This window comes from Cavia porcellus, unplaced genomic scaffold (assembly GCF_034190915.1).
Source record: "Cavia porcellus strain 051 isolate PalLab524CR breed Dunkin Hartley unplaced genomic scaffold, mCavPor4.1 scaffold_18, whole genome shotgun sequence".
NCBI classification, from domain to species: Eukaryota; Metazoa; Chordata; class Mammalia; order Rodentia; family Caviidae; genus Cavia; species Cavia porcellus.
Window position 1 is genome coordinate 52,889,475 of NW_026947501.1, and position 14,044 is coordinate 52,903,518.

The 14,044-nt window shown below is 42.5% G+C and overlaps 1 protein-coding gene across 1 annotated transcript in view; it reads left to right on the forward strand.

The window, feature by feature from the left end:
• The first annotated feature begins 9,737 nt into the window (after window positions 1-9,737).
• The window catches only part of Tmem131 (transmembrane protein 131), a 168,011-nt gene continuing 163,704 nt past the window's right edge, over window positions 9,738-14,044 (forward strand). Inside the window, exon 1 of the mRNA XM_003471684.5 lies at window positions 9,738-10,453. Within this exon, the coding sequence (XP_003471732.1) occupies window positions 10,270-10,453 (184 nt within the window). The 5' untranslated portion in view covers window positions 9,738-10,269. The remainder of the gene's footprint in view (window positions 10,454-14,044) is intronic.

Here is a 14,044-nt window from a genome sequence, read left to right on the forward strand (position 1 = left end):
GATAAGTGTGCCACAAGTGAGTACTTTGAGGGGCTTCACTGCAGTGTACATTTTACTATAGTTATTTTTATTTAAACATTCACAATGAATTTTTCTGTAGCATAGCATGGGAATCTTGAATACTGTGGGTTATCAGTATCCTTCCTTAAAGGGTCACATGTCTTAGAAATTGAATGCCCAAATTCTTACGTTGAGGTATTTGGAGGTGGGGCCTTTGGGAAGTACTTCTAATTAGATGAAGCCATGAGGATGTGGCCCCCATCAAGGATTAGCGGCTTCACCACACTAGGAAGCAAACACCTGAATTTGCATGTTCCTACTTTCTGGCCACTGCCATGTTACATGTAGCAAGAGACCTTCTTCTGATGCTTACACCATGCCATCAGACTTGAGGGGCTCCAGAACAGAGAGCTAATAAAGATCTATTCCTTATAAACTGTCCTGTCCTGGGTTCTCTGTTATAGCAACAGAAAACAGACTAGACATCGGCAACCAGGAGGGTGGGGTTCAGGTCAGCTCTGGGGGACCTTAGCACAGGAATTGTGGGTAGTCATGTGTAAGCTCTGCCACCTGAAGACTCCTCTCTTAGCTCAACATGCATGTCTGTTAATACCACAAATATTCAGGAGAATCGGATCAGACTAGCCTGAGATAACAGTTCATAGCCAGTCAGCTATGGCAAAGAGAACAAGATGAGTGAGAATAAATCTGTGGAAGCAGCGCTCTCAGTGAGAGGGCAAGTGATGTGCCATGCATAACCTGGTGGTGCTCAAACAAGCATCTCCATCAGAGAGAGCTGAGAGCCTACAGCAAAGCGGCTCAACGGAGATCTGGAATGACCTGGGTACCCCAGAGGTAGGGAGAGGCATTCATAGTGCTCACATCACAGCCCAGCTCTGTGTCTAGCCCAGCCATGTGTCCCACACACATCTACATATCCCAAAGATGTCCAAAATCTCTGTGTACCACGTTAATGACCAAAGGAAATTTAGTGTCTTGCCAGGGTCATAGAGTAGCCAGAAAAAAGGTGTAAGCTCATGTTTTTATGTGCTGATCTGTACACAAAATCATGATCTCTTTAGCAGGCAAGAGGAAGGAAATTGTGAAGTCCCATGAGGCACTGCAAAGCATGAGCATCACTGGCTGCCATCTTGGCCTAGCGTTGGTCCTTTGAAATGTTTGGCAGATGCAAAAGTGTTTTGGATGAAGTATTTTCCAGGACTTGATGTGCTCTCAGGCAGGCCACTGGCACCAGCAATGGTCCCTTGTTAGCCATCTCTAGAGGAAGTGAACCTATAGGTTAAAGTAGCTGAGAGCTTATTATTTTAGGATTTAAATTTTTTTATTACGGAAAATTCCAAGCATAGCTAGGTGGGGTGGTATATGCTTACAATCCCAGCACTCTGGGGAACTGGAGGATCACAAGTTCAAGCCCTGGCTTGGGCAACTGGATGACTTAGTGAGATGCAAAAATAAAAAAATTTAAAGCTGGGGACATAGCTTAGTGGGTGGGCCCTACACTCATTCTGCAGTATTGAAAAAAATACAAGAATACATTAAAAAAATAAAGGCTAGAGAAATTAACATAATGAACCCCTATGTACTGGTCTCCCAGCTTCCACAATCATCGATTCATGGCCAATCTTTTTTCATCCCAAACCTGACCTATTGCTTCCTTTCACATTGTAGATTATTTTGAAATCAATCCCATCATCATATCACTGATAAATATTTCATTATGTATTTCTAAAAGGCAAAGTGTCTCTTTTAAAAATCCATAATAACCCATTATCACCCCTATAATTAACAATTCCTCATCAAAAATCTGGTCAGTATTCAAATATTCCATTACTGGTTTGTTAATGTACAAACTCTAAAATTTCAAATTCAAATTCTACTCACCTGCTTTTAAAAGCAGTCATCCTTCGTGGGTGGCTACATTCACAATAAAAATATATAAAGCTAACAAACAAAAAGGTATTAAAAGATATGCATTTTTAATTTATCACAACTTGATAATTCATGGGAAAATGAATACAGTTGCCATTATCTTTTCTCAGGTGGTCATTTCTTATTTCTTCATGAAGAAAAGAAACATTAAAGACTATAATAGTCATTAAGGCTATTAACAAACAGTCCCATTCTTTTGTTCTTCCAGGACATGGGAAGATTGAACTTCTTCAGTCCCTTGAAGTTAGCTGTGACCACATGACTAGTGCTGACCCCAGAGTGTGAGTAGAAGTGATGAAATACCAGTTCTTGTCCGAAAATTTCCAGAACTTTCCAGAACCTTCTTTTCCGTCTGGTACAATGACCTAGGTTATTCTACAAATCAGGTTCCTGAATGAACATGTGTGTAGCGGGTGAGGGAACCATTCATTGTTTCAAGCCATGGAGATTTAGGAGTTGTTATCACCATTCAACCAGGCCTATCCTGACTCCTAAAACACTTGGGCTTGAGTTGGTGATCTCAGAGAAGAATAAACTGCAGGAAATCGCCTTTTAATGAGAGTTCTATGGTGGAATCTTCCCATTCATCTCTCATGATATTATTTAATCTGTGCTGTCATTTTAGTACAGTTTTGGCATTTAATTCTTTAGCGTTTGACATTATTATAGGATTAAGACAGTAATTGTAAAAATATCTTGCCAAATAAAGCCCTGTAGACAGTAAAATTTTAAATTAACTGGAGCTGAAATGAAACAAGATACAAAACCTAGGCTCAGGAGTTGTGTCTCTGCTCTTAGTCAAGGCCTGTAATTTCTGGGCCTCAGTTTCCTTTTCAATAGTAATAATAATTATGCAACCATGATATTATTGAGGGCTAGGTAGTTCCATGGTACATAGTTTATTCAGTCCTTACAACTAATCTTCAGTGATTTTTTTCAACATTTTAAAACCATAAAACTGAGTAATTTGCCATAATAGCTGGAAGTGAAGTGAATGTCTCTGAAGACAGCTTCAAATAAATATGAAAGGTGCATCTCTTTTTTCTTTCTTTTTCTTTCTTCCTTTCTCTCTTCTGTTTTTTCCCTTCTGGTAGTTAGTATTGAACTGGTGACCATAGCACTGAGCTGCATGACCAGGCTTTTTTATTTTTTGAGATAGGGTCTCAGTTACTGTCACTAAATTTCCCACAATGGGCTCAAACTTGTGATCCTCCTGCCTCAGCCTACCACAGCACTGGGATTACAGGTGTAAGGTCTATTTCTTATTATAAAATGCTACTGAGTTTTTGGTGTAAGGTTATTCACAAGAAAAATCACATTGTCAAAAATAACATATTCTGTAACAGAATAATAAGCAGTTCTTTTATTTGCGATCACATTTTCCATATGTGACAAAACACATATTTTATGGAGATCTAAGTTTGTTATTAATACTTCCCCGTGTGTACTATTGAAGGGATTCAAAGTATCAAATCATTTTGGCAGTACTGGTGACTATAGTTAACAATATGTTGCATCTTGAAACTTTCTAAGAGAGGAGATTTTAAATGTTCCCATCACACACACACAAAATGGTACATATACGAGGTGATGCATATGCTAATCAGCACAATGCAGTCATTCCATAATGTGTACGTATTTCAACATATCATGTTGCACATCAGAAATGTATACACATTTTGTCAATATCAAACAACTAAGGGAAACCCTCTACAATAGAATATATATGCTAACCAACGTGCAGACTAAATTTGGAAAAAAGAATATTCCCTTCAAAGTCTTGCATGGACTACTTCTTTGCTGGCATTTTTCTTTTAGGAATTACTACAGGCCTGTCTATAATCCTAGCATTCTCGAAGGCTGAGGCAGGAGGATTGTAAACTCAAGCCCAGTTTCAACAATTTAACAATTTAGCCAGTCCCCATGTCGAAAAATAAATAAGTAAGTAAAAATAAGGCTGAAAATTAGCTCAACGTGAAAAGCCTGAGTTAAATCTCCAGTACTGAAATTTAAAAAAAAAAAAGAGAAAGTCAAACTTGTGTTATTTTGTGGTCATAAAGACAACTTTCAGCCATATTAGGCAGTTTTAAAACTGTCAGATGTAAAGTACCAAATTTAACCTGTGATTAAAATACAGAAATTAAATTGGGCGTGGTGGCATACACCTGTAATCCCAGCACTGGTGAGAATGAAGCACGAAGATCATGATTTTGAGGCCAATCAAGCACGTATAGCAAGTTCAAGACCAGCCTGGATGTAGAGAGGAAGAGAGAGAGAGAGAGAGAGAGAGAGAGAGAGAGAGAGAGAGAGAGAGAGAGAGATCCTTCAGAGTAAACAATACAGTCCTTTTGGAAAATACCACACTGTGTGTGTGTGTGTGTGTGTGTGTGTGTGTGTGTGTGTGTGGCACTCCCACATCTGCCCTCAGATCACTATTACAGGACCCTCGGTTTCCGTTCCTATAATGAGCGTTGCTATCACAGCAGCAACGTTCTTGATCCTGCACTTAGGGAACTCACATTAGAGGAGCAGAACGGTGGCTGGCGGCTCTCCTGCCTCTCCCATATCTCAGCAGTTCCTACTTCACTGTCTTCCAATCAGATCAGTCAGTGCTTTGAGGTTGGGGTACAGCTTGTTACAACGCTTTGCTGGTACACATGAGGCCCTGGGTTGCTCCCCAACAAAGCAAAAACTCATGTTTTAGTTATTTGTCGTGTTTAAAATCTCCATTCGGCATCTTGTATTTTCTGAATGAATATTCTTGTTTTGTGCTGCTGTCCCGTGCGGAGGTGAAACCCAGGGCCTCACATGCTGCTGGACGGTACTGTACTGCTGAGGCACCTCTCCTGCCCTAGCCCTGGATATTTATATAGTAGGGAGAGGTAGAAATACAAAAAATCCATCCGCACATTGCTCAGTGCCTTTTTTCCTCTTGAATGGCTTTGGCTGGTGATTACCATCAAAATCATGCAGTTTTAAACAACTCAATATAGCTGAGACTGCTTTTTTTTTTCCAGTAAAGGTAACCCAGGGCCTTCACACGCTATATACCTCCAGTCATTTTTAATTTTCTTTTTTTTTTTTTTTTTTTTTTTTTTTTTTTGAGATAGTCTCACTAAGTGACTACATTTTCCAGGGAGGGTTCAAAATTACAATTTTCCTGCCTCAGTTTCCCAGAGTACTCAGATTATACTGCCACACCACGGTGAGGCAGGTTTCTTTAGTAATGGTGCTTAGGAAAGATCAAGAACTCAGAGCAACCAAAAAAAATCAGTGTCAGATTACCGAGTATTAGAGAGGACAATGGCTGGGCGGTGGAACCACAAGGAAAACACTAGAGGTCTCCAAGAAAATGATCCCCCTCTTTTCTATAGAAAGACCACCAGATTACATAAGAGTCTTCAAAAAGTCACAAGATTACTAGGTGTTGTGGGAGAAAGTTACAAAGGCACTGGAAACTGTCAAAAATCTGAAAAGTCAGGCTGAGATTTGGATTTACTTCAAACTAGATTCCTTTACAGTTTCCAGATCCACTTTTGTTTTTTTTTAATTTTAGAGACAGGATCTCACTAAGTCTCCAAATAGGGCTGGGCTCGAATTTGTGATCCCCTGGGTAAACAGCCTAGCAGAGCCCAGGCAGTTTCTTGCTGTGGGAAGAGGGAGCAGCTTCTGACCCAGTGAGAAGAGACCTGTGCCAATGGAGATCCTCTTCCAGCTCCCCTTCAGGGAAGCAGGGCCACCAGGGAAGCTTAGTGGGAAGGTGGGGAGGTGCAGCTAGAGCCTGTCTGCACTGGGGAGAGCAAAGTATGACCCCTAGGCTTGGGGCTTCTGCAATGGGAAGCTGGGGTTGCCCTGGAGATAAGAAACATCACGGGTAGAGGAGGCCAGGGAAAGATGAGGAGGTCATGTGAGTTTAAATGTGTGTTAGAGACCTGAGTGGGGACAGCAATAGAGACGGTGCCATCTGGCTGATGACATGAAGTTGGAACTGGAAAGGATAAAGATGATGTTGAACAGCAAGAGACCAACCACTACCTCTACCGAAAGCACCAGTGAGATAGAACCCCTGAAACTGACAGCATTCTCCCTTTCTAGACCCAAATTCATTTGTACGTGTATTTTTCAAGTAACTCTCTAAACATATTTATATATAAATATACTTATTAAAATTTGTATTTCATATATATTTAGAATAATGAGGGGTTTTTTTTTCCTGTTACTGGAGATTTAATATAGCTACAAGCTCAGACTTTTGACAGTGTTTTCTTGTTTTGAGAAAAGGTAATGCTAAATTGCCCAGGCTGGCCTCAGATACAGCATCCTCCTACCTCAATCTCCTAAACAGCTGGGATTATAAGGGTATATCCTACAGCCTTTGACAAAAATGAAAGGATCCTTGTGAGCTTCCTCAAATACAGAGTGATGTGGGGGTATAAACAAATCAGTGATCTTTACTGTTCCTAATAACGTGCTTTAAAAAAAAACAAGCACCAGATATGGTGGCACACAGCTGTAATATCAGTACACAGGAGGCTGAGGCAGAAGGCTCGAAAGAAGATTTAATAAGGAGAAAACCAAATTTCTCCAACCTTAACAATTCCCTTCAGAATTGCAGCTCCTTTGACTGTTGCTCTCTGTTCTATTACAAATAGAGTTAGTAACTTGTCCCTGTTGGTAAAGATTATAACTTTTTTTTTTTTTATCGGTACCGGGGATTGAACTCACGACTGCCTGCTTGCAAGGCAGGCGCTTATGCCGCTGAGCTAAATCCCCAACCCCAAGATTATAACTTCTAACCTCATAACAACTTGTTTTGCCTGAGCAAGGTCACCAACATACTGTCTGCTTCCATAAACTTGCTTGCCTACCTACAAATTCTGCACCATTGGGAAGACCAACCCCCCTTGACAGCACATATAAAACTGGAATCCTTCTTTTGTTAGGGGCTCAGTCTTTCAGACACAAGTCTACTGAGTCAGTGTGCACCTAAAATAGACCCTCCTGTTTCACTCACAATCTCTCTGGTCTCTTAAATTCTACAACAGGGTTGCAGCAAGTTTGCAGCCATCAAGGGCTACACAGTGAGTTCACGGTTACTACAAACTATACAATAAGTCCCTGTCTCTCCTCCCAAAAAAGAAAAACACTTACCCCAAAAGTAAACGAAAAAGAAGTACTCAGTATTATTATTTTGCAGTGCTGAGGACTGAACCCAAGGCTTCACTGATGTTAGACAAGTGCTCCTCTGCTGAGCCAAATCTCCAGCTCAATACTAACTATTATGACAAATTTTGCCATGAGCTAGACACTAGTCAATATGCTTCTCAGATACCTTGCTTAATAGCTCCAAATTTATTAGCTATAACACTCATTTTACAGATAAGGAAATGAAGGCCAAAAAAATCTAGCAATTTGCCCATTATCATATAGATAATAAAGATGAGCTAGAATTTAAATGTTGAAATTATATCTGAAGCCAGCATTCTGAGAGGCTTAGGCAGGAGGATCATAAGTTCAAGCCCCTCCTGGGCAAATTGCTAACCTATCAAGACCCTGTCTTAAATTAAAAAACTCAGTAGAGAGAAAAGTGAATGGAAAGTAAGAAGTCCCAATGATTTGTAGTGTCCAGCAGACAGCAATTTAGTGGGGCAGTCTTCAATCTTGAGCATGTATTAAATCATCCAAATGAATTGTTAAAGTGCTGACTGTTGGACCTCAACTTCAAGTTTTCAACCCTATAGCCCTGTGATGTGGCCTGCTAACTTGCCCTTCTAACAAGTTCCCAGGGAGGTGGGGGGCATCACTGATGCCACTGCCACTACTGCCACTGCAATAACTCTTTGAGAACCACTGGTTTAGTGCACGTTCCTTGATTCTCCTATCTAAACACCCTTACCTGTCATGTACAGGAAGTTCACAACTCATAGCTGCAGGAGTGCTCCTTGGTGTGAGGGTTCCCTGTGTTCTAACTCCCAACCCTCTCCATCCCCAGGCACATAGGTGATGGAGGAGGGGATGATGATTGAGCTCTCCAACATATGGGTTACCAAGTTCTCTAGCAAGGCCATGTTTTCCTTTACTATTATATTTTACTCCCAGTCGTCTCATCTTTGCCTGGGAAGAAACTTCCTCCTGTTGCAAGTTGCCATTAGGCACTGAGGAGGGTTCAGGAATGGTGGGTGCTAAAAGCTTACGTAACTCTTGGGAGGGCCCCTTTAATAACATGAACACAAGTTTTAAAATGCACAGCTAAGAGCAGGGCCTCGAGAACAGCTTGTGTTGTGCAAGAGAGAACTCGGCTGCCTAAGCTTCATTAGCTTCATGAGAAGTCGACCTCCCTTCGAACATGCCTGTATATGTCTGAGCTGCAATTATAGACATATGCAAGTTATTTCTCATGGTGCTCTTGCGCCTCAGGCTAACATGAGGATGTGGCTAATTCCTGCCTAAGAGAACCTGAGCATTTCATGGTTGGAAAGGCTCACTTCTCTTGAACCTGGAAATGGGGGAAGGGCTACTGTTTGCACACTGGAGGCTAAGCTTTGACTCAGCGAGGCACTCAGTTACATATCCTTGGGCTCTATTTCTTTTTGAGTTAAATGCTTTCCAGAAATCTCTTGCCTCGGGCACATACCAAAGCCAAGTTAGTTACATAAAGAACAAAACTTGATTATTCAATTTTGGTGCTGATGTTGAGAAAAATGAAATTGACTCAAAATCATTAGGGCAAGGTCATTTATTTCTTTGTTTTGTTTTGTGTCTTCTGGCGCTGAAAAGTGATCCCAGAGAAAGCTGAACTATATCTCCAGTCCTATTTACTTTTTTAAATTGTGAGACAGGGGCTCCATAAATTGCCCAAGCTGGCCTTGAGCCTGTGGTCCTCCTGCTTTGGTCACCTGAGTAACTGGGATAACAGGATAATTATGCTCAGCAAGTTCATTTAAAAAAAAATAAGCAGACTATTGCAGAGGGTGGCATTTTGATATCCGTTTTTCGTCTTTCTGAAACCTTAATTTCGTTTTCAGTTGTTGGGTATTATGGGTGAATGTAGCCTTATAATTGCTCAACAAAGAACTAGGCAAGGTACATGAATCTAAGTAGGAAGTGGGGACGGTACTGAAATGCGCAGTGACCCCCTCAAACAGCTTAATTTAAATCCTGGAGAGGAGACCAGTCACGCACATCAAGACCCTCAGCCTGAGACGAAGGGCATCTACTAAGAGGCGTGAGCTGGTTTCCTGAAAGACCAAGGAGACAGCGTACGATTCAGGCCTTTGAAGGGAATATATGAATAGAAACCTCTTAAGGATCATTCCAGAACATAAAAAAACCAATGCACCCACTGGGTAGTTTTTCTAAACAGCAGTCGCGCTGCAGGGTCACAGTTATTCCCGGTAGAGAGGAGAATCCCAAAGCAAAGCGGGCATGAGGATTCCACGAGGCGCCTCTTGAGTACTACGTCTCGGAGGACGCAAAGATATATACTGCCATCCCTAAATGGTATCAAACGCGGGGAACTCTCGTAGTCCCTGAGGAGACCAGGACGAATCACAGGGATCCACTTCCCGCGCTCCGCCCCGCCGACCCAACAGGAACCCACACCTCGGGAAGACTTTTGCAGTACAGCACAGAATGCCGGGCTTGTCCCGGCGTCGGAGGCGTGGCCGGTTCCCACCGCCCCGCCCCTGCCCCGCCCACCCGCCACGGCGGCTGCGCGGCGTGGCGGCCCCTCTCCACATGATCGCCGTCACTACCTCTGCGAAGTGTGAGCCGCCATCATAAGTCCTGGCGGCCGGGTCTGACCCGCCTCCCTCTTTCTCCCCGGTGGGGCATCGGTGACGGTGTGGCGTTGAGCCTCCCAGCCCGCCTTGGCCCTATCTGTCCGGTGAAATCGTGAGCCTCCAAAAGCGAGCCGAGTCGTCCGAGAACACAGACTGCGAGGCGGACGTACTGTCCTGAGGGACGCCCAGGTGTCGGCGCGGCGGGGGCGGAGCTGAGGGCCGCGCCCCGCCCCTCACAGCCCAGTGCCCAGCGTCCGCAGCCTTTGCCCGTTTCCAGTATGGCCGCCCGCCGAGCCTGACCCGCGGCCTCCCCGTTCCGGCTTCTTGTAGGCGATGCCGAAGCCGAGGCCGTGACTGACACGCTCGCTCGCACGCACGCACGGACCCAGACCCACGCCCAGTGTCCGAGCCCTGGGCCCGGAACCGCTCTCGCACCCGGAACCTCGGCCAGAGTCCGGACCACGGCTCCCGCGCCACCGCTGCCTCGCAGAGAAGGGCCGCGCCGGACTTGGAGCGCGGCGGGCCCCGGCCGGCAGGGATGGAGAAGCGGACGGGAGGAGGCGCAGGAGCCGCCGCCGCTGCCGCCTCCACGTCCGCTGAGGCCGGGCTGGAGCCCGCAGCCGGCCGCGGCTGGGGCCCGCGGAGCGTGGCCGCGGGCCTCCTGGGAGCGCTGCACCTGGTGATGACTCTGGTGGTGGCCGCGGCGCGGGCCGAGAAGGAAGGTGGGTGTCACCGGCGGGCATCCCCGGGCTGTCACCGCGCTCTCGCGGAAGCAGCGGCAGGGCTGAGACGCAGGGAGGCCGCGGCGAGCACCGCACGAACTTGCCCGGCCGCGTCCCGTCCGGAGCCGGGAACTTGGTTGTGGACGCCGGACGCACGGAGTTGAGCCCCACTCCGTGATTCCTTCCCTTCGCCTTCCTTTCTCTACTGTCACTGTATTTCAAAACTTTCTGAGTTCTCGTACATTTTTGCCACTTGGCCCTCTTAGGTAGGAGGGGCATCTATTTAGGTTTGACTGCTGTTGGTAGGTAAATCTTAGGACACTTCTTTTCTCTGGGTTGCGGTTTTAAATAACGGCGTGCAGCAGGAGCTTGAAAATGTCGTAGTAAAAATAGCCAGGCTGGTGGAAAGGCTTCGAAACACAGTTTGCAAAATTTAAATTTGTTCAATTATTTCTTTATCTTTTTCTGCACTTTCACTTTGCGGCGCGGGTGATTGTTTCGTTTAACATTAGCTCTAAATACAATTGTTTAGTTCCCTGGTAAGCTATTGAAAGCCAATGTATGTTTCTTTAAAAAAGACACACATGTAATTTGGTGCCTTGCTTGTGTAAGAAGACTTTAAAAAACCAGATGTCACGTTTTCACCTTCCAGAACTTTATAATTTACAATTAAAGCTGGTCCTTATTTTATAAACTCTCATTGGTGTTGTCTGACTGTAAAACTGGTGCTTTTGACAGGCTTAAAAATAATTTTGCCATCTTGAAATCCCAAACTGTAATTTTGGCAACACTGCCTATGGGAATAAGTGATCACAGAACCTTTATGAGTAATTCACTAAAAGCGAACAACTTTTTTGTGTGGGGAGGCCTTAAAGGAAACTTGTTAGTGTAGCTTCCCTTTCACATCCACCTACAGGAAAGTAACTTCTTACTTTTGTAACTTGAGAGTCGATGTTCTACTTTATAACTATAGTCACTTACTGTTTATTGTTATTGAAGGCACAAGTATGTGCAAACCAAATTATTATTGAAGTGTAAATGTGCCTCGGTTTACTGTACGTTTATTTTTGTTTAAAATACTGCATTCCCTCATTTAACTCTAGGCAACCTTAGTCTGGATTAACATAGGTGAGAATTGCCGCCTGTAGAAAAAATTGACAGAGCGGCAAGCATTTCCAGAATAAAATACTGCTCCTTTGTGGCTAGTCAGGCCTGGAGTTGTCATAGTTCATCATTGTTTATAGATCTGCAGTTAGTTGAATGTTCTTAGGGGTGACCATAGTACCCGGCACTTGGGCAGGCGGTGGGGGTTGAGTAAACACGCTACAGTGCAGTAATTTGATGGGCATGTTTCCTGGAGCTCCCTATAGATTGGGGACTATTGTGCAGTTTCTTTTGCTTTGCTTACCTTCCGTGGTGCCAGGCACAAGGTAGGCACTTACCTTTTGTTTGAATGAATGACTATCTTCATGTGCTATTAGGGCAGGGAAATGAAATGATTAAATCTAGTAAAGTATTCTGTTTATTATCCTTTTACGGCCACTTATTTTTCCAACAGCCATTTTAGATGCTAATTCTCTAGGTACCGTGAAGTAAACAAACCTCTTGTTTGAGAACTGTCAGCCTAAAGTATATTCGATAGTTTCCTACTTGCATAGTTTATGAGTTTTAATGTATCTAATATCCATAAATGTGTTTAAGGGCTGGCCAGGAGAATAGCTGCAGGGATATTAAGTCTGAAAAGTGGTTGAATCAGCCAGTGGTCTTGGCTGAATCAGATACCCTTCGTGGTCCATGCTGTCTGTATGAAGAATTCATGTGTGCAAAGTAGTCACTCAAGATATTGACAGTAATTCCACTAATAAAAGAACATCGGCCTCTGCTCATTACAAACAAATTTGGTTCTAATTTAGTATTCCCTGAAGATATCTCCACAAATGGCCTTCGCTTTAAACCTTACTGATCAAATTCCAGTGCTGCTTTTGAGTAAGAAGGTCAGTTGATTTTCTTATGTGTATGTTAACACTATGACTTTGGCGTATGCTATGTCACAAATGTAACACTTATCCCAAATGAATGCTGTTTGAGTTTTTCTGCAAGTTTAGACAGGTGTTTGAAGTTGGCTGAGTTCAATTTATTGATTTACAACCCAATGGGTTTTTGTGTCTAAATATAAACTGTTTTAAAATGTCAAAGTTAAGATTTATCTGCAATTTTAATGATGATTCTCTGGATATCTTTTGTTTGTGTATTTTTCCTGCATTGCAGTAGAATTTGACTAAAAAATCTTCAAAACAAGTTAAACTTATTGTCTGCTAGGGAAAAACTGCAGACATAGCTAGATTACCTAATTCAGTTTTTCATGTTTGAACTAGATGTTAATTTTCTCAAGTCAGAAGTCTGAGCCATTTCTTAATATCTGTGTCTTAACATCTCCTGTATGTTAACATTTATCTTAATTGATCTGTAGTATTATCACTAGCCTGGAGGAAAGGGACCTTTGAGACTATTTCCGGCTACAAGGAAAGTTTGTGAGGACTTTGAAATAGTTGCCAGAGGTAGAAGTTGTTATAGTTGCTACAGATAACTACTTTGTTCTGGGTCAGTGTCAGGATTTTTCTTGAGGATACGGAGACACAGAGAATAGTGAATGTGTATGTCTGTAGTGAAACAATATATTAAAAAATATGGGTAGTGAAATACATAAGGGTATAATATGGATAATTTTAGTAGTGTTGAGTTATAAATCAACCCATTATGCTAAACAAGAGTTTTATTTTTTGTCCTTTTGAGACAGGGTCTCCCTATGTAGTTCAAGCTGGCCTTGAGCTCACTTTGTAGCCCAGCCTGGTCTTAAACTCGCAACAATCCTCATGCCTCCCAAATGCTGAGATTATAGGCATGAGCTACCAGGCCCAGTTTAAACAAGAGTTTTAAAACAGCATTTTAAATCATGTAATATAGTTTCATTGCAAAATGGGTTTTTATTGGGCTTTTTCATTTATTATAAATGAGAATTACAGTTTAAGTATCTAGTAAATATAAACTTGGACAATTTTCAGGAATATGATCATTTTGGTCCATGACATATTTAAATCTGAATGTCAATGTATTATCATTAATGGACAGTTAATGGCAAGATAAATTGCAGTTAGAGCTAAACTTTTGCCAGTATACTGTAGTTTTCTATATAGATTTTTGTTTTAAGCTGCATTTGTGCCGTAATTGCAACAGAGCAATACAGAATGTTTTCCTTACAAAGTATTAGAACAGAGTGCTTTGGACTAAAGGACAGAATAAAAGAAATTTAAAACCTGACAGTGATTTGCCTCTGAGTAGTAGGATTGATTAGGATGTACCCTCTTCCTAAACCAAATTATTATTTTATAAAGGTATATTTTTAAGGTGATAGTCCTAAGAGTGAATTGTTTCAACCTTTTGGATGGGGATATATTGACTACCTTTTAATTGGAGACCTATTAAATAGAATGTTAATAAGTTCTTCACCAATGAACTGTTGTTGCTTGATTTGCCTGAAAGTTGGTATTGTCAGGAGCACCGGAGTCCTATAGATGAGAATGCGCTCATCTC